This window comes from Trachemys scripta, chromosome 5, assembly GCF_013100865.1.
Source record: "Trachemys scripta elegans isolate TJP31775 chromosome 5, CAS_Tse_1.0, whole genome shotgun sequence".
NCBI classification, from domain to species: domain Eukaryota; kingdom Metazoa; phylum Chordata; order Testudines; family Emydidae; genus Trachemys; species Trachemys scripta.
Genome location: NC_048302.1, coordinates 91,068,349 through 91,089,762, shown reverse-complemented (window position 1 = coordinate 91,089,762; position 21,414 = coordinate 91,068,349). Strand labels below are relative to the sequence as shown.

General features: G+C 41.5%; 1 protein-coding gene and 1 long non-coding RNA gene across 2 annotated transcripts in view; one reads left to right on the top strand and one right to left on the bottom strand.

Annotated features, from left to right (window-relative positions):
• The window catches only part of NIPAL1 (NIPA like domain containing 1), a 38,653-nt gene extending 32,070 nt beyond the window's left edge, over nt 1-6,583 (top strand). Inside the window, exon 6 of the mRNA XM_034772955.1 lies at nt 3,315-6,583. Within this exon, the coding sequence (XP_034628846.1) occupies nt 3,315-3,946 (632 nt within the window). The 3' untranslated portion in view covers nt 3,947-6,583. The remainder of the gene's footprint in view (nt 1-3,314) is intronic.
• Nucleotides 712-17,263, bottom strand: LOC117878607. Its single transcript, XR_004646022.1, has 3 exons — nt 17,100-17,263; nt 7,314-7,409; nt 712-812 (listed from the first exon to the last, which is right to left on the bottom strand). It is a non-coding gene; the product is annotated as an uncharacterized LOC117878607 (long non-coding RNA).
• Nucleotides 17,264-21,414: the final 4,151 nt, after the last annotated feature.

The window sequence follows — 21,414 nt, the reverse complement described above, 5'->3', positions numbered from 1 at the left end:
AAAAGTGGGAAAGATTCTACCAGTAATACTTACTTTCAAAAATGGAGATTTCTTCACTGATGCAAACTCCAGAAAGCTGTTCCTGAATCTGCCTCTCTTCCACTTGTCCTGGATTACCTGCTGCAACTAAAGAAAACAGGACTGTCAGTTCTCTTAATGTTTATTTGGCCACCTTAACAGATATTCATACCACAATTCTGTAGTGGTTTGTTCACATTACAACTTTAAGGTTCATGAAAGGTCTGAGGAAATCTGTTCCCACAAGTGAAACTTCCTGCCCCAGTCTGAAACCTTAATTTGGTTCTTAAAAATCTCATGAAATCTCCTTTTGAGCTGATGGCAACTTGCTCCTTACTGAATTTGTCTGTGACAACAGCCTTCTTAGTGTCTATTACATCAGCCTGCAGAGTCAGAGAAATTGCGGGGGCCTTAAGGTCAGACCCTTCTTTCACAATATTCTACAGGGACAAAGTTTCTTTATGACAACATCTCAGGTTCCTTCAAGTGTCTTCTATTCAAAGACTAATGAAATGAGTTTCTGGGTATTTGATTATTGCTTGTTTACAGTGTTGCCAGCATTCCACCTCCTTCTGGTGTGTCATCTCACTCTACCAAGTCTATGACTCTACTGAAAAGTGTCCCCGTATCTGAAATCTGCACAGTTGCTACATAGTCCTCGGAACATATCTTTTCCAAGCATTATGCCTTGGTTCGATGCCTCTAGATCTGATGTGACAGTGCATTTCTTTCCTCCATTCTGGATTCAATTCTGAAGCTCTCTCCTCCTTGTGGGGTTACTGCTTGGGGATGACCTGAAATGAGAGAACCATTGGAATGCTACTCAATGAAAAGAGAGCAATTGCTCCTTGTGCAATAATTGTAGTTCTTCGAGATGTGTGTCCCTATGGGTGCTCCACTTTCATCCTCCTTGCCCTGAGATTCAGTGGTAGTAAAGGGCAGTGTGCCTGCGCAGCCTATATTAGCCATGGTGTCAGATGCAAGGCTATCAGCAGTGCATGCAGAGGCCAAACTGATACTGCTAATGGAAAATCTCTAATCAAAGGCCTGTGTGGTACTTGTGCTACTGAATTGGAGCACCCACAGGGGGACCCATCTTGAAGAACTAAGTTACTGCACAAGGTGAGTAACACTTTATTAGTCCCTAAGTGCTTGACCTTGCACTTTGTGCTATTACATTTCATCCCATTTCTATTACTTCAGTCCCACGATCATCCAGTTCTTCCTGAATAGTATTCCAATCCTCCTCTATTTTGATGTCTCCCAACTTTGTGTCAACAGCAAATTTCATTAGCACACTCCTACTTTTTGTGCCAAGGTAATTTAATGAAAATATTAAGATCAGACCCAAGACTGATCCTTGAGGAACTGCATTAGTAACTTCCCTCCAGCCCAGTAGTTCTCTTTTTAACACAATCTGTTGTAATGTTCCCTTTAGCCAGTTTCTTACACACCTTACAATTCTTGAACTAATCCCCATCTTCTCTACCTTAACTAATAATTTATTGTGTGGTGCCATGTCAAATGCTTTGCTGAAGTCTTGATAGATTAGATCTAATCCATTTCCCTTGTCTAAAAAATCAATTATTTTATCAAAGAAAGAAATCAGGTAAGTCTGGCACAATCTACCTTTGGTAAACTAATGTTGCATTTTATTTGATTTTTTTTTCCCTTTACCTCCATATCTTATTTTTCTTTTCTTCAAAATTTGTTCTGAAGCTTGGCATACTACTCAGGTCTGTAGTTGCCTGGATCACTTTTTTCCTTTTCTTAAATATAGGTACTACATTTGTTGTTCTCCAATCATATGGTATTACCCTTGATTTTATAGGACTATTAAAAATCTTTGCTATCAGACTTGTAATTTCATGTGCCTGTTGTTTTAGTATCCTGTGTTAGAGACTATACAGTTCTCTTGACTTGAGCACAATTTGTCACGTCCAGGACACCGATACTTCTGGGACTGACCACACTGGCCACGAGACCCCCCCAAAGCGCGGGGCCCGGAGCGGTTGTGTGTGCCTAGGAGCCCTGCGGCCCGCCCAGTAGATTTAAAAGGGCCAGGGCTCCTGGCTGCCGCTACCAAGGGACGTGATCATTCCCCTCTATTCGGCATTGGTGAGGACTCATCTGAAGTACTGTGTCCAGTTCTGAGCCCCACACTACAAGAAGGATGTGGAAAAATTGGGAAGAGTCCAACGGAGGGCAACAAAAATGATTAGGGGGCTGGAGCACATGATTTTTGAGGAGAGGCTGAGGGAACTGGGATTATTTAGCCTGCAGAAGAGAAGAATGAGGGGGGATTTGATAACTGCTTTCAACTACCTGAAATGGGGTTCCAAAGAGGATGGATCTAGACTGTTCTCAGTGGTACCAGATGACAGAACAAGGAGTAATGGTCTCAAGTTGCAGTGGGGGAGGTTTAGGTTGGATATTAGGAAAAACTTTTTCACTAGGATGGTGGTGAAGCACTGGAATGGGTTACCTGGGAGTGGGGGTGGAATCACCTTCCTTAGAGGTTTTTAAAGTCAGGCTTGACAAAGCCCTGGCTGGGATGATTTAGTTGGGGATTGGTCCTGCTTTGAGCAGGGGTTGGACTAGATGACCTCTTGAAGTCCCTTCCAACTCTGATATTCTATGATTCTAACTCTCCAAAATTTGTGGTACTAGGACTAGCATCTAGACTGAGTGGAGGTATTTTGGAATAATAAATACTATATAATAAACACAAGAAGTAGCTATCAGAACCCTGTTATATTCAAGCACCGCTGTGAAAAGGAGTAGGAGGACTTGACAGATTATAGTGTGGAAAGAAGGATTGCCCAGAGTGAGAGGTTGAAAAACTGAGACTATCAAGGCCAACCAAAAGTAATGAATTTGCTTCAGTGAAGTGAGCATCCCTTGGTTAGGCTAATGCAATGGAACCACCCGGGGGGCTGAGAAAGAGCACCAGTATCATTTTTATAGGGGTATGTGTGTGTGTAAGCCTGATATAGTTCATTAGTTGTCTTTTAAATGGGCAAGTAAATGCATAACTTTATTTACAAATATAATACTTAATGCCTTCATGTAAGCATAAAGCAGGTTAGATTCTTATACCTAAATACTGGGCTAATTTCACTGTTTGAGTAAGTGGGTGCAACTCTATTGATTGCAGTGAAATTGTGCCACATGAATTTGTGCCAATGTTTATATTGCAGTTAGAAAAGCTATCTAACTTTTTGTACCTGACTGAATCTGATTTGAAACTGTATCTCGTTCATTGTGTGTAACTTCTTTTTCTCCTTCCCAAACAGTGTTTATTGCATTTGCTGTGGTTATAACTGTGGTCTCCCTGGTGCTGATCTTTGTTGTGGCTCCAAGGAAAGGTCAGACGAATATACTGGTCTACATATCAATTTGTTCAGTGATTGGTGCCTTCTCTGTATCATCTGTCAAGGGCCTCGGCATTGCCATTAAAGAAATACTGGAGCAGAAGCCAGTTTACCAACATCCGCTGGTTTATATTTTGGTGGGGACTTTAGTGCTGTCAGTCAGCACTCAGATCAACTATCTTAACAAAGCATTGGACATGTTTAATACATCTCTCGTGACACCTATTTATTATGTGTGTTTCACTACTACAGTTGTTACATGTTCCATCATCCTGTTTAAAGAATGGAATAGCATGGACCTGGGTGATATCATTGGCAGCCTCAGTGGATTCTTCACCATAATCATAGGCATTTTTCTTTTGCATGCTTTTAAAAGTACTAATATCACCCTGAAGCAATTGACATCCACAGCTATAAAAGAACCCTCATTGCCTCTGCATGGATATGATGCTCATCATTCTTTATTGGAGAACATGGAGAGCCCAACCTTGGCATATGAGGAGGACAATCCTTTGTTCAGACGAGGAAATGCACAGGGAGCTATTTGCCATTAAAATTTTGAAATGCAAACTAGATCCACCTATATCAATCAGAACTGGCTTTGCTTTTTTCCTGGGGGGAGGGGGAAACATTTATGAAGTGAGATAAATGTTGGCAACAACACAGTGTGCTTGGAGAAATAGCTAAGTCACTGTGATGTTAGTTATTGGTTACATACAACAGTTTTCCATTCAACGCCACGAATAGAAACCTGGCATTAAGACTATTTTTCATTGCCCATATTTCTGACAGTATATGAGTTTCCTCAGTCTACTTATTGTGGTTTTGTCAATTGAAATACTTTATTTTTTGGCTGAAGAATTGCAATATGTGCAATATATATTGATAAAGTGCAATTTTCCTTCATGATATGGGGTAGTAAACATTTATTAAGTGACAGGCACTTTATAAGTATTTTAATAAAGGCATTACTAGAAGAATATGATGACCATTTAAAAGATTGAAATGCTTAATATATTGTCAAGGTTAATGCAAATATAACATTCAACTTTGAAGGCTATCAATTAGCAGATGTCCTGAAGAAAACACAGCCTTCTCCCATTAACAGTTCTATACGAAAACGTAATTTGTTTAAATGAGAACTTCATTTGTCAGTATTGAGCCCAGTACAGATATTTTGAAACTTATAAAAAGCATACTTTTGTAGCAGTTTTCTGATATCTTGTCTCTTCAAGATTTTTCTTTTTTCCTTTGTTAGTTCCTGTTTCTTGATGTTAAAGTCCAGTTCTTCTGAGTCTGGATGTTTTTCTATATAAAAGCTATTCATGGAGTTTTAAACTATTTCTAATGCACTATAGTGCTGACTGTGTATTAGGCAAAGGGAATACTATAATTTACCTTTACTGTATTGAGTGATCAAGAAGCATCAAATCATTGCATTAAGTGATTTGTCTAGCCCTTATTTTCTACAGCTACTTACTATTTGCCTCACAAATGTGTTAACTTCTTCAAAACTGTGTCTTGATGGCCTATTGCCTATGTTGTGAGAACCTCTAGGTCACAGTGTTGACCATGAAACCTATAAAAGACAGCTAATCTATGCACAGATGCTATTTTATTGCACAATTTCTATTTAACTTATTTGACACCTCTTTTCCTGCCATATTTTGAGCCATTAAGTGACTTCAGCTGTCAAATATGTAGGTCCAATAGACTAATATGGTCAAGTCCTATAGCTTCTCCTCAGCACAGCATCACTGCACAGCACGGCTCTCTTACTGAATTCCGAGCCTCTTCAGCAGGAGGTGATTTTAGGACTTAATCAATTCATGTTCCTGGCTCAAAAGGGATGTGCCAAACATGACTGTGTGTAACAAGGAAACACAAATCTTTTGCAATTTAGAGAATGAAATGTTGCTCTTTCTATTTTTATACAGTAAGCCAGTGCTGTGAAGTGCACTTTAGTTTAGATGCATAAGAAAGTTGCTTTACTAACTTTGAAGAGTTCCTGACAAGAGGAAAATGGACTGCAATGTTTCACAAGTATTTGTATATCTGCATAACTTATAAGGTTGTGTATTTTATTTATTTTTTCATTTATTCTTAATGTGTCTTATTTGCTAATGATGCTCATTTCCCCTTATTATAACAATGTTTTGGAAACCACCAAAAACCAGACTAATAATGGTGTTCAGAACACTAGTTTAAAACCATTTTAATCCCAAGTTTTAAACTAAATATACCTTTTAGCTATATGTGAGTAGTTGGCACACATTGACACAAACTCTATCAGTTATAGCAATCATTTGCAGATTGCCTTTAAACCATCCTCCTGTGAGATGCTGGTTTGACTGAAGTGGTTTGTCTAGCTGTACTCCTCAGTAAGGTAAATACAGTATTACAGGAAATGTTGCTATCATAAGATCCTTTCTTGATTAAGAGTTCAAGAGCATAGACTGTTATGACTTCTTTTGAGAAGCATATGGAATAATGCTGGAATAGTTGCAGCAATGTTGCATGCAACAGGAAGAGACTTACAAAAATTCTTCTCACTTTTTAAATACGAGTGCTTCATATAGCTTTAGATGTTCTTCGGACATTCCCAATAATTAGCTGTACAGGGACTATTTGGGGTTTTATTAGTCAGGTGTGTAAGATCAAATTGTTCAGCACAAAAAGTGGGTAATATATGTTACTGTAAATTTACACCATTAACTTTAGAGAGTTTGGCCTTTTAATAAAAACTTGATTGCTTCTCAGTGGAAATTAATTATGCTGGTTACAGTGTAACGTTTAGGACAAAGTTGTATTTTTTTTTTTTAAGGAAGTCTATTGGCATGTTGCTTGCCTATGTTTTCATGTATAACTGTCAGAGTAGTAGGTACAAATGGTTATTTGCATGAACAAATGCCCAGTTAGATATGTCTGTATATGTATTACTATTTTTTAAATGAACTCATACTTGTACATTTTTGCATATGCACATGGGCTACCTATTTTTAAACCTGGCTCTGACAAAATCTGCTTGGTTGTAATAAGCATGAAAGAAGTCTTTCCTGATGAGCTTCTTAGTTTATATTCATACAAAGTTAACTTCCATAAAGAAAAATGGACGTAAAACTTGTTTTTCCTAAAGTATCAAAACCCCATAGTTAATGCTTATTTTCATTATGTCCAAGAACACTCTAGAATGTCAATAAAGGAAATAATTGTTTTTATTCTGAGATTTGATTCTTAAAATATTTTTGAATGAATTACTTAACTATAAGAGATTTTATATTTTTGTTGGAAATGTTTATATTTAGTGATTGCTTCCCTTGAAGGGTTTTTAAGTTTTAATTTGAGTATAAAGATATTCCGCTGTTTTGTCTTGTAATAAAAAGTATATATTAATTATGTGCTAAATAATGTTTTCTTTAAGAGAAAATGCAGTAAAAATGTTTTGCAGCAAGGCACGTGTATAGTTTGGTAGGTTTTTTTGTTTGTTTGTTTTTTGTTAAAGGAACTTTCTTTCATCTTGTTTCTCATAGACAAGACAGCCAAAGTAAGATTTTATTTATTTATTTATTTATTTATTTATTTATTTATTTGGGAACCATTTATGTGGTAAGGGAGGTTGGTGTATATAGGTGTAGGGATGAGGACGGTTCCAAGTTTTAAGGGAGCAGCACGGTATAAGGGGTGGAGAGAAAACGCCAAAGAAGGTATTGAAACTGCTTTCAGCACCAGATTAGACTGAGAGAGTTAGAAAATGAAACCAGGTCTGAGAAATGCTGTGGATGAGATAGGGGTTTACTGTGGACTTTGCACAGCAGAAGACCAACAGTAGAAAGAGATTGAATGATACAGAAGATGATGGACCAAAACAGGATAGAAACAGGACCAGATCACATCCCCAGACATCCACACATAGAGGGTTACCTCCTCCTGTGTGTGGAGGTGGGGTCTCAGTTGCTTCCTTGGCACCGTATTCAGACTGTACATACACTCCATTCTGTGACGTCCTCTCTTCTTGGTCTGCAGTAGAAATAAAATGGAAATTCATGAGGTGGTAGCAATTATCATCCATTCTTTAACTCTGCAACTTGCTTGCTGCAATGGCATTAAGGGAATGGAATCTCTGCTCTTCGTACTACAAGATAGGCAAATAATACTACAAAAAGGATTGTATTCACAGAAGATGGCCTCAAATATTTCTTCTTTTAGTAACTTGATTTATTGGTGATAGTGAAGAAGGCCAAATATACTCTGCAAGGAAAGCAAGCTAGCTATTAGACAAACTGATACTTATATTTAGCAAGCTAATGCTATAAAATTCTATAATGCTATGGGGATAATTTGGGGGTGGCATGAGTAGGAAAGAGAAAAACAAAGCATGTCTAAATAGCATGTTGGCTAATGACCAGAGGAGGGTATGCTGGAGGTACAATGCCTTTAACTAAGCAGCAAATCTCAGATGATCCCTGTTAGGTCAAGGTAATTTTGTTGAAGTTATTTTATCATTTGCATGGAAAACATCTGAAAACTTAGCTAAGCAAAACACTAGAAATGCACCATGGGGAACAACCCAACATTAGCAGCAGATGGACTAGTGCAGTGGTTCTCAAACTTTTGTGCTGATGACCCCTTTCATGTAGCACGCCTCTGAGTGCGACCCCCCCCTTATAAATTAAAAACACATTTTTATACAGCCCCCCCCCCCCACTTACGCAATCGTTCCGTTCCTGAAAGCCTTGCATAACTCGAATTTTGCATAAGTTGGAAATGTATACCTGTACGTTATGCAAAAATTTCTGCAATTCGAAAATCCTATTTTTGACTTATGGAACTTTTTCCATAAGTGTGAACTTGCTTAAGTCAGGTCTTGTGTAACCCGGGGAGCCTCTGTATATTAAACACCATTATAAACGCTGGAGGAAAAACGGGGTTTGGGCTGGAGGCTGACAGCTCATGACCCCCCCCATGTAATAACCTTTTGACTCCCTGAGGGGTCCTGACCCCCAATTTGAGAACCCCTGGACTAATGAGATGATCTAATAGGTCTTTCCCACCTCTGGCTTCTGTGATTCTTCTTTCCTGAGTTTTAAGTTGTTTTTCCTCAAATACCTAATACAATAAACATGAGAATGCTATTTATAAAGTAACATGAAGTGTTTTTGAGGGGTGGGATTAAAGAGTTCAAAAGGTGATACATTGGTTTGTGTCAGAATTTGAAAGGAGCCAGATATCACCTAGCTGTAAAATAATCTGTATACAAGATATTCATAGTGCAATACAGTGCCAGGGTGCCAAATGCCAATTAACTAGTAAATTATATATCCAGCTACTGAATGATAGTGCAGACTTTGTTATTATTGACATAAAACTTGTTAGCTAAATATAACATATTTCATGATAAACATATTGGGTAAAATTTTCAAGAACACCTAGCTGGCACAGGGGCCTAAGTTTGGCTCCTAGGTCAGTTAGGCACTTTTGAAAATTTTATACATTATGGTTTAGTGCATTGCGTTGGGATTCACAGTAACTAATGTTTAAATGATCTACAGCTCCAAGGAAAATTCATAGATTCATAGATTATAGGACTGGAAGGGACCTCGAGAGGTCATCGAGTCCAGTCCCCTCTAGTTGATTATAGACTTTTTGAGGGAACTCAGATGTGTCTTAATGACTCAAGATTGTCAAAATAACAGGCTCAATTGAAATTATTTAATTTATTTATTATTAAACTAATTATTAACCAGAGACCAGGACAGCACCATACAGAATATAGAAATAGTCTGACAACAAAGGGTGGTAATGTATCTAAGAGCTGGATATGTGCATCTGGAAGGGACGTGCAGTTTTCATTCCCCTCAACCTAAGTTTTCATATCACTATCTTTATGGAGGGTTTCAGACAAAGGAAACATAGTTGCCAAGAATATTCTCCCAGAAACATGTGTTGTAGTGTCATTTCTATACAGTCTCAGTTTACCTGACTCACGTGAGAAGGCATGATTTTTTACAGCTGACAGGACTAACAATTCTTCAAGTTAATATCCCTCAGTGGGTCATTCTTACCCCACAATCATTCTTCCATGTTGACTTCTCCAACAGAAAACATCTGCTATAACAATAATCTCTTATTCGTTTCTCTAGTCTATATATGCTAATGTTAGCATTTTATATATATGTTAAGGAGATGGTTTCCAAGAATATCTAGAATTTTACAGACATGAAGGTGCCCTAGAGTTATTAAATACAGCATAATGAATAAATTCCTGAAAAGGGTTACACATTGGTCAAGACCAGTGTTTTGGGCCTTAGACTTCAGACATATTCTTTGTTGAAGATAAAGATTCTAAAGAATAGTTAATACATATAAATTAATCAAATATACAGAAAGAAAGACTTAAAGGTATTACTATTTACTAACAGGTACTAACAGAAAGATCAGCTCTTAGAAAACAGAAGACTAAAGTCTGTATTGCTAGCCCTGTTGTGTGGGTGAATAAAGATCTCATTTTTTCGATGTCTAAGATTTTCAGATTTTTTCAGAATGCCTAATTACAAAACAAGAACACTCAACGATTTAGCATTACTCACAGTATGAGTAAAGGGCTGGTAAGAGGACATAGGAGGCGTACTAATATTTTGGATGCAAGTTTTATGTTGGCTTTGCTGGAAAAATTACATTTAAAGTTACTATTGAAAAATATATCTCAGTTGTAAATATCTAATATTTATATGTACAGTATTTTCATAGTTGCCTGGTAACAAGTGAAAAGTATTTTAGAGAGTAAATTGAATCTACGTGACAAAAATCAGAATCATTAGACATTATTTTCTGACAAGGCAGATACAGCTTACTATTAGACTGCATGCCTCAGATGACTCAATTATTTAGTTAACTTTAGCATACAGGACATAGGGAGTTCCTAATATTACCAAGAATTTATGTTAAAATTTGATTTTCCTTATTTTGTTATATTTTATCATTTTGATTTACATGGATATAATCAATCTCTGCCGCCCTCACAGCGACCAGCAGGCCGCCCCCACGGCTTGCCACTCCAGCACGTGCTTGGTGCGCTGGTGCCTGGAGCTGCCCCTGCCAACACTTGCAATGCAGCACTCAATACTGCACCAGCTGCCTACTTCCCGGACAGTCTGCCCATTGGTACTGTCTAAGAGAAAAACAGCAATGATGGTGTGTCTCCAGCCATCATCAGGCTCTCAGAACTGGTCCCCAGCACTTTATACCCGTGGTTGGCAGAAAGGGAGTCATCTTCATCGGATTTTGAGATGGGATCATATGTGTCTCAACCTCTGAATAGGACCTGTGACTCCACACCTAGATCTTTCCTCTCCAGGTACCCTCGCAACTACACAATGGGATCTCCGAGCGGAATGTGGCCACGAGGTTACTGGGGTCTGGCCCCTTATCAGTGGCTCTTTTGGAACCACAAAGGGTTTCCCCCAGCTTCTAGATCTTCCCCTTGTCATTCCTACAAAGTGTCCTAGTCCAGATGGGGTGAGTCCTTGCATCAAGCTGCTCTGACTCCAGTGTCTGGTACTGGTCCCAGAGCTGAGCATCAGGAAGAAGCCTTCTGCAGAAGAGGTTCAACCACAACCAGTTTTATCTTCATCTTTGTCCTCTCTGGACAAGGTGGTTTCCTCTGAGACAAGATCACCCCCTCCTGACAACTACAGGATTTATCAGGAATTATTAAAGAGAGTGACTTTTTGGACTTGGGCATTCAGGTCAAGGAGGTCAGGGACTCCTCTCATTGCCTGAGGTCCTCCAGGGTCACTAGTGGTTGCAGTAGCTAACGAGAGGGTGCGCCGGAGGCATTATGCTGCGACCCCCAAATCAAAAGAGGCAAAAGAACTGGATTTATTTGGTAGAAAAGTTTATTCAACTGGGGGATTGCGGCTTAGAATTGCCAACCACCAGGCGCTACTGGGGCATTATGATTTTAATTTTGGGGGATCCCTTGAGAAATTCAAAGATCTGCTCCCTGAGAACGTGAGGCAGCAGTTCTGTTCACTGGCCAACGAGGGCAGATTAGTGGTGAGGACTTCGCTGCAGGGGGGGCTGGATGCTGCCAACTTGGCTGCCAGGACCCTGGCTTTTGCGGTCTCCACACATAGATCCTCACAGCTGCAGTCTTCCTTCAGAAGGATAATCAGCCTGTTTTTTCTAACAACATACCAGTAAGGTTTTTTGAAAGGCTTAGTCAAATTGTATCATTAGGTACATGACCCTGTTCTCCCATGGGACCTAAACTTAGTGTTGTCAAGCTTATGGTTCCTGCCGTTTGAGCCTTTGGCTACTTGCTATCTGCTACATCTATCAAGGAAGGTGTCATTTTTGGTTCCCACCTTTCTGACAGAGGTGATAGCAAAGCTGCACATGTTAAAGTTTACCTGCACCCTCAGCCGAGGCTTATCCCAAAGGCAGTGTCCTCTTTCCATATCAACCAGCCAGTTTACTCACCTGTATTCTTCCCAAAACCACATTTGAGCTGGGAAGAGGAATGTTTGCACACTCTGGACGTCATAAAGAGCACTGGTGTTCTACCTTGACAGAAGCAGTTCCATAAGTCCTCTCAACTCTTTGTAGCAGTTGCATATAGAATGAAAGGACAATCAGTCTCTACTCAGATAATTTCTTCTTGGATAGCTTCAAGTATATGCATATCCTATGACCTGGCTAATGTCATGCCACCCAGCAGACTCACAGTTCATTTGATGAGATTGCAGTCAGCCTCTGTGCCTTTTCTGGCACATGTTCCAATGTCCTCTGTCTACATGTTTGCTTCTCATTAAGCTGTCACTCAGGACTCAAGAGACAATGCTAGAGTTGAATGAATTGTCCTCCAGTCTTTATTTAGATAGACTCTGATCTGACCTCCTGATTCATGGCTTGTGAGTCACCAGGAGTGGACAGCACATGTGCAACCACTCAAAGAAGATAAACGGTTACTGAACTGTTCTGTAATTGTTATTTTTTGAGCTGTGTTGCACATGTCCATTTCATGACCCACCCTGCTATCCCTCTGCACTAGAGTTCTGGCAAGAAGGAACTGAAGGGGACTGGGGGCAGCTTTGTCCTTTATACCTGCACACAGTGGCACGTGGCCACAGAGGGCACTCGAGGCAGCCAATGGGTACCGCTGAGAGAAAAGGTTTATAACAACTGTGTGCTGGGAATACAGACACCAAGGGTGGAATGGACAAGAACAAATGGATATAAACTGGCCACCAGCAAATTTAGGCTTGAAATTAAATGGTGGTTTCTAACCATCAGAGAAATGAAGTTCTAGAACAGCCTTTGAAGGGGAGTTGTGGGGGCAAAAATCCTAATAAGTTTTGAGACTGAGCTTGATAAGTTTATTGAGAGGATGGTATGATGAGACTGCCTACAATGGCATATGGCCCATCCATGACTGCTATTAGCAAATATCTCCAATGTCCAGAGATGGGACACTAGATAGGTAAGACTCTGAGTTACTACAGAGAATTATTTTCCAGGTGTCTGGCTGGGGGGTCTCGCCCACATGCTCAGAGTCTAACTGATCACCATGTTTAGAGGTGGGAAGGATTGCAGATTGGCAGAGACACTGGGACTTTTTCACCTTCCTCTGCAACATGGAGCCCAGGTCACTTGCTGGTTTGTACAGGAGCAAATGGTGGATTCTCTGTAACTTGAAGTCTTCAAATTAAGATTTGAGGACTTCATTAACTCAGCTAGAGGTTATGGGCCTAATGCAGAAGTGGTTGAGTAGATCTGTGGCCTGCAATGTGCAGGATATCAGACTAAATGATCATGATAGTCCCTTGTGGCCTTAAAGTCTACAAGTCTATGCACAACACTTCTTGAAGAACAACAGTTATGGAAAAGGTTAGTAACTGTTTTTTCCTAGCCTGTTGCTATGACCCTATCACTCCTCTCTTTGAATCCCTCCACTGGCTCCCCCTTCTCTAGTGCATCATACATAAGCTGCTTGTATTTAGTTTCAAGTTCCTTCACAGTCAATTCCCATGCTACCTATCATCTCTCATTTGCTATCAAGGGGCCAATGCTTGCCTCTGATTGGGCCATAATACTCTACTGCCCACTTGTTAAATTTTCAAACAAGCACCTCAGTGCTTTATCCCAGGATGCCCCACACTCTTGTAAACATCCCCAAAACTACCTCATTAGCCATCCAGCGACCAGGGGCTGTTAACAGAGAGTTTTGCAAGGGAGTTCTCCAGGTGAAGGAGGAGCAAATACAGCACCCTTGGGGTAAGTGGCTGTCTGTAGTGTGTGTTTGTGCTTGGGGGTTACTTGCTGTGTGTTGAGCTTGTGTTTGTCTGTCTGTTTGGCTGGTTGGTTGAAGGACCGTGTGCTGTGGCTGGCAGTTGGAAGCTGTGAGCTTCAAAGTAAGGTTGGAAAGCTAGAAGCTTCTGTTAATTGGCTGAGCCTTAGTCAGTGGGCAGGGCTATCAAGAAGGCCAGGGCTTTATAAAGCAGTGCACAAGCGACCAGGGGCTGCTAACAGGGAGTTTGGAAGGGGAGTGGAAAGGGGGCAAGGTTCACTTGCTGTTCTTTAAAACCTGTAAACTAAACTACATTCAAAACTTCTTGATTTAAACAAAACCCCTTCATTAACTAGGTAGCTGCAGGAGACAATGCAGGCAGAAGCCCAACAGCAGAGTGGGGGCTATCCAGTTTATTGCACTGAGTGCAGCATGTATGAGGGATAGCTCAGTGATTTGAGCATTGGCCTCCTAAACCCTGGGTTGTGAGTTCAATCTTTGATGTGGCCATTTAGGGTACTGGGGTAAAAATCTGTCTGGCGATTGGCCCCTGCTTTGAGCAGGGGGTTGGACTAGATGGCCTCCTGAGGTACCTTCCAATCTTGATATTCTACAATCATCAAATCCCTCCTCCTCAAAACTCTCCTTTGCTGTGACACATATAAATACAAACTTGGCAACAGTTAGGTTGCTGGTATGCTAAGACCACTGCTTATCATCCTGACCAGTATTGTTTCCTTGTACTCCCCTGTCTGTCTATATCCAACTTTTATCTCTTGTCTTATTCTTAGATTGTAAATCCCTTGGACAGGGAAGGTTGTTTTGTTCTGTGTTTGTACAGCACCTAGCACAGTCAGTTCCTGCTCCATGACTAAGGCTGTTAGGCAGTATGGTAATACAAATAATTATTAATAATAATAATAATTAATACTTGGTCCAAAGCATGTTTTTTATATATCTATGTTGAACTGTAACTGAGTTTAAAAAAATTGTTGTTCTGTAGATGGGGGAGGCAAAACTCCCTTGAGCTCCATTATAATCTTCTTTATTACCACCTCACCTTAATGTACATACTCCTTATGGCCAAGAGGACCTTAACAGAAGAAACCCAAGATAACAGTAGTATATCATTGGGAGAGATTAGCTGTAACTAATAGATAGGTAAAGTTCAGCATAAGGGCAAAAGTTGTAGAATTATGATTTATTAGCTAGTAGTGCACCCATGAATAAGCCAGGGGTTATCAGCTTGTCCCATGAGTCACCCTGTATGTCTCCATCCCATGAGTAATTTTTGTGTCTGGACACAGGGCATCAGAACAAGGGCAGCTAGGGGGCTACGCCCCCCCACTTTTTACTTGCCGTAAGGGTGAGTAACGGGGGGAAAGGGTGGAGAGGAGTGAGCAGGGGTCAGGGTCTTGGGAGGAAGAGCCGGCGTGGGAGCAGGGGCCTAGGGGGAAGGGGAAGCATGAGGGCGGGGCCTCGGGGGGAAAAGGGGCAGTGTGAGGACAGGGCCTCGGGAGGAAGGGGTGGTGCAGGGGACGAGGCCATGGTTTGGGTGACCGTGGCCCCCCACTTTTAGAGAGCTTCCGCTGCTCCTATGTGGACATTTCTATTCTCCCTGACACCTCCTCCCCCCCGGGTCTTATCTTTTCTTCAACTGCTGCCCTATTAAAATCTGAAATCATTGTTAAGTGAAGGCTTTGACTACTGAGGTAAGGACACACTAAGTTCTGTAAGGGTATGCGTTGATCAGGTTGTTGACTAATCCCAATTTAAAATCAAACTCTCTTCCAAATCTAGAGAAATCCTAAAAGGATATTACAGTGAGTAGAGAGTGGGGAGGATGCATAGGCATACTATGTTTTTTCTGTATATTGTTTTATTGAGAATCAGAATTCAGAAGAATTCACTGAAAACTTGGTTTCATATTGGGATCTAAAAGAATGTTCAAGAAATTGTGCCATTTCTACACAAATCAAAATGATTCATTCCCCTATGTAACAATAATCATCCATGTATTTATTTCAAGTCTATATTTACTGCATGTTCTGTGTAAATGACAACCTGGATGAATAATAGTCATTTTCCACCTCCCCCAGTAGAGCTTTTACTATCAAATTAAATTTCCTGTTGTGTGATATCACCACAGGCAGGTCTTGGATGTTTAAACATCTGCATCTCTCTTACAGTAACTAGAGTTCCATTCAGCCTGTCAAACATGGTAGAAGATCTTATTTTCAAAGAAGGAGGGAAAAAACCTTTCTGATAAATACAGAGCAGACTGAATTTTCTTTCCTTTAAGACATCTCAATATAACTGTGAAATTGTCAACCCAGGAAGAAAAGGTGGACATTTACAACACGGAAATTTCAAAGGTATGAGAGAATATGTACATTTTTCATTTTAACTTTTTTCCATCCTGCTTTTTCTTGAACCTTACTGGCTGATCAGTGCTTTTGCTTCCCAGGTTGCTTTGTAACTGTGAACCATAAGAGAAATTAAGTTGCTAAATAATTTACCTTAATGAAACATATAGAAAAAATATTGAGCCAGAGTATATTTTCCCATGTTAGTTTCTACCATCTATGCTTGTCTGATTTCACTTTAAGTGGTGAAATATGAATAATTTTCTTAGGGTAATAAAAGCCATAAAATGCAAAAGTGAATCACTGACTTCCACTGTTGCGACCAGCCTGTGAGAAATCTCTGATGGCCATTCTTTGTATTAAAGTGGTATTCCTGCTTATAATCTTTAATTCATTGTGACACTCTTCTCAGGACACCAAGAACTGTAAGCCACTGTGTTACCCCTCTGCCTCATCAAGGGCAGGGCCGGCTCTGGCTTTTTGGCCGCCCCAAGCAACAAAAAAAAAAAAAAACCTGTGGCGCGGCCGGAGCTCAGGTGCAGGGGAACCGGCTAGCGGGGAGGAGGGGGAGGGAGCGGGCGGGAGAGAGAGAGAAGGGGGGCAGCTACGCGGCTCCTCCCGCCGCACTGCCTCCTGCTGCCTGCCGGGAGGGCTCCGCTCCGGTCGGCGGGGAGGGAAGGACGAGGACTGCCCTGCTGGGCTTGCTGCAGGGCGCTCCGGTCCTCCGCGCCGCCGCCCCCTACAGGGCGGCTGGAGCGGAACAAAAAAAAAAAAAAAGCGGCTGTGCCGCCCTAGGATTGGGCAGAATGCCGCCTCGAACAATCTGCCGCCCCAAGCATCAGCTTGCTCAGCTGGTGCCTGGAGCCGGCCCTGATCAAGGGAGAGCTTTGCTAGGGCTTGACTGTGTGTCATCTCCCTGACACACTAGTCTGTCTTCATTGCCAGCAAACTGCTTGTATGGTTACAAACAAAACAAAACATAATATGCTTTCTAGTGACTAAAACTTAATCTAAGCAAGTTACAATCTTTGCCTAAGCAGTTTTTTCACTTACATCAGGATACCAGCATCTCTAGCCCTCCAGGCTAAAAGATCCAACTTTCACAAACTCAGAGGGTGCTGTCCCCTTTGTTCCCTAAGTGATGGATTATCAGAATGTCTTTTCGCTCCCCTTATATTTCCCAAAGTCCATTGCCTTTGCCTCAAGAGCCCGGAAGACCTCCTCCCAGAGATTCAGACTTCAGTTTGTCCCCTGGTGTGATCACCAAGCTGCCACTAGTTAGCTTGATTGCTTTGTTACCTTATATGTGAATGTATTTTCATTGTCCTCTGGCTTACAAAGCTTGACCCCGACAAATGCATCCACATTCCTTTGCCTAAGGCAGGCCTGTTTATCAACTCTCTCCACAACATATTTTAGAAACATATTTGCAGCATACATACATAACCGTTTATATACTGTACGTACCCCAGCAAAATATGCATGACTAGCGTTTCATCAGTTTTCATAAAAGACCTTACTCAATACACATTTGTAGTACAATATTATTGTATTGTAATCAGTTAATTCAACTGCCTGTTTTTCCCCCTGGGGTGTCTGGACCCTGATTGTCCTCTCATCCATATCCATTTCACTACCATGAACCAATTGCATTTGTAGCTTTATATTATGTACTCTGGACTCACGTTATCTGGCAACTGCAATCCTCCTGTGATAAGATGTTGTTCCAAAACATTTCTTTTATAATGAATCCCCCTCCCCTGACAAAGGGGGCACTCAACAGACAAATTAAATATTCTACACTTAAAGCTTCATAAAACAGATACAATAGTAAAGAGTCAAAGGAAGTGATGACATAGCTGGGAACCATTAGTTATAGCAATCAATAGCCATTCCTTACATAGTTTGGACTCTGAGACAAATAGAGCTTTATCAAATGCTGTGATCTGGCTTTGAGTGCACCTATTATATTTCCATTTTGCCTATCCACTTTCATATGTCACCAGCTCCCGTTGAAAATAATGACTGTAATCTATGTAAGGCATATGTATTCAAGATCATATCTTTTGGTATGATATTGCCTTTTGTAACCTTTTGCATTCTGGCATTCATGCATAGGTTTAACTGCCCTGGAAGTAAGTTGCAGTGATGTCGTTGGTGTGACGTTGTGCAGTCTATATGGTTTTATAAAAACATGATAATAAGTGAATATATTGTAACTGGGATACTTTTATAAAGATTTGATAATAAGTGAATATAATGCAACTGGGATATGCTTCGTGCAAAAGGTCTCTTGTAAGGTATCATTACAAAGCTCATAATCTACTGAGTGTGGTCATCCTATTTGTAGAAATGTAGCACTCTTGTATCTAAAACTAGAAATATAAAAGATAACTCTGAGGGCCTATTGTAATTATGTGAAGTGTGGGCCATTAATGATGGTTTGGAATCTTGATGACTCCCGTTAACCAGGACCATTGTCTGCAGATGGCTGTGTTTACCTGTTAGTCTTCCTGTATATGTGTGTGCTGGCAAGTGGGCAATGAAATCTTGCAGTGACATGTGATCATGTCACCTGAACTGGAATCCATCTTTAACCTGGTGCTTTTCCAGTGGGAGAGCGGGGGTGGAAACCCAGAGGGACAAAGGGTTCCCGCCTTATGCAAAAGATATATAAAGGGGTGGAAGAGAACAAAGAGAGAGAGGAGCCATCATGAAGAATCCCCTAGCTATCACCTGAGCTGGAACAAGAGCTGTACCAGGGGAAAGAATTGTGCCCAGGCCTGGAAGGTGTCCAGTCTGAGAAAAAACTTACTGAAGCATCTCTGAGGGTGAGATTATCTGTATTCAGTTTGATTAGACATAGATTTGCGCATTTTATTTTATTTTGCTTGGTGACTTACTTTGTTCTGTCTGTTACTACTTGGAGCCACTTAAATCCTACTGTCTGTATTTAATAAAATCACTTTTTATTTAGTAATTTACTCAGAGTATGTATTAATACCTGGGGGAGCAAACAACTGTGCATATCTCTCTATCAATGTTATAGAGGGTGAACAATTTAAGAGTTTGCCCTGCATAAGCTTTATGCAGGGTAAAACGGATTTATCTGGGTTTAGACCCCATTGGGAGTTGAGTATCTAAGTGCTATAGACAAGCACACTTCTGTGAGCTGTTTTCAGGTAAACTTGCAGCTTTGGGGCAAGTGATTCAGACCCTGGGTCTGTGTTGGAGCAGACAGGAGTGTCTGGCTCAGCAAGACAGGGTGCTGGAGTCCTGAGCTGGCAGGAAAAACAGGAGCAGAGGTAGTCTTTGCACATCGGGTGGCAGCTCCCAAGGGGGTTTCTGTGATCCAACCCGTCACAGTTGGGTTCTCATTCTCTCAGTTGTTCTTTGGTCCCTGTGTTACCATATTTGCCCGTTACTTTGGGGTATGCTCATTTATTCGGGTTACTCTTCTCGGGGCAGGATCTGTAATTCTATCAATGTACTGCTTGTGTCACTTGTGTTTTCATATGGAGCTCTAGGGATTTTTGTAGAGAAAATACAATGGTTCAAGGGAGAATGCTAGATTTGTTTATGGGTAAACTGATGACTCAAGGGTTTTCTTTAGGCTAGACAATAGGAGCTGATCACTCTTGGCTATGGGTGGTGTTTTCTTCCAGGGAGCTCACAATGCAACTAGGATGCTTCAGTATTTTGGATATCAATCAAGGATTCATTACTAGAATTGGTCTGATAATTGCTGAGTTGGGTGTGGGCAGTGTAGCGGGGTGGTCACCCTGCTCCATCCAGAGGGGTTGAAAAATAGCCTTGGGAGGGGGCTGTGGCTGGAGAAAGTAGCTCTTAAGGCTGAGCTGATTGGGGGAAGTGGCTGCAGCTGGGGCCATGCCCCAAACAGACTCAGCTGGCCCTATAAAGGCAGGGAAGCCAGGGGCAGGCAAACAGTTTCCCTCTGTTTGTTGAGGGAGAAGGGCCTGGCTGCTTCGACTCTGGGCAAGGTACCTAGAGTGGAGCAGGACTGGGGAAAGGCTAGATCAGCTGGGGAGCTCCAGCCTGGAGAACCCCCAGGCTGCAGGCCTTGATAAAGGCCAGGCCAGGTAGTAGGGCTACAGATGGGTAGCCTGGTGTAGGCAAAGGCAGCAGGTCCAAACCCCCCTTTGCCAGTGATGAATGGCATATACATTGCAGTCTGCCCCAGTGAGTGGGGGCTAGATGGTGACTGGCAGTAGCCATATTCTGAGGTGAAATGGGGATAGTGGGTGGGGGTTCCCCTGGGAGGGGAAGACCCAGAATTGTGGGGGTACTGCCAGGGGGCAGCACCCAGTTAAAGGGGCACCAGGGTCTGGTAGGGACATGGGAGCCAGCAGTAGTGGTGAGACACCAGCCTGAAGAGGGCGCTCCAAGGCTGGCAGAGCGAATTCCCTGGATGACCAGCAGGAGGTGCCACCGGGGTGAGTCTGCACATGCTTACAGCAAGCATAGGTTCATTAACATCTGGAGTGGAGATTCCCATGATGCAGTGTGTCCCTGCTTTTTCTGGTCCTGGAGTTCAGTGCAGTTCTCTGTTCTCTATTCTGTATGCAAATTGAGATGTCTTCCTGTCCCATCTTTCATGCAGATGAGGCTAGGGGACTTGTCTCTGTTCTTCCTTCTGTATGCTAATGGAGATGTCTTAATGTTGTCAACCTTGTCAGGAGGGGTCTAGGTGTGTCTCCCATCTGCCCTTCATTGCTCTCTGCAAGTCTTTTCTCTGATGCGTTTTGGTTTAAGCAGAGGCTGGGTGGGGGTGAGAGCTTTCATGAGTCAGACAGGCTGGATACTGCTCCCTGGTTCCCCAAGAACACAGAGCTGACTGGTATCACCTGATCCAACTCTCATTGAGTTAGGTTGTCACATATTATTTCTGAGAGGATGCTGCTGGATGCTCAGTACTTTTGAAAATTAAGTCACTTAGTTAGGTATCTAAATATGGACTTACGACCCCGTTTAAGTGCTCGCTTTTTTTCTTTTTAAGTCTTGCTCTAACACAAGTTTTCTCCAGCATGTAAGTATCCATTGCTCTGCAGCTTGTGAAATCAACTACAGTGCTGACATCTGAGTATGGCAGCTGGTTTTGCAATCTGTGGAGTGAGGGATGTCATCTTTTTGGAAAGCAGAACTAAGCCACAAATGTTCAATAACCTTTTGTTTGTTTTTGTGTTTTTCCTCTCAGAGACACGAATTCTACCCAGGAAAAAGGAACCTGCTCTTCTGAATTATTCTGTGACTCTCTCTCTCGGCTGTATGGAGATGAATAACCTCTTTATGTGGTGCATGTGTGTCAAGGTAAGTGTGATGCAAATGGCTCCAGTCCAGCTCACTGCAC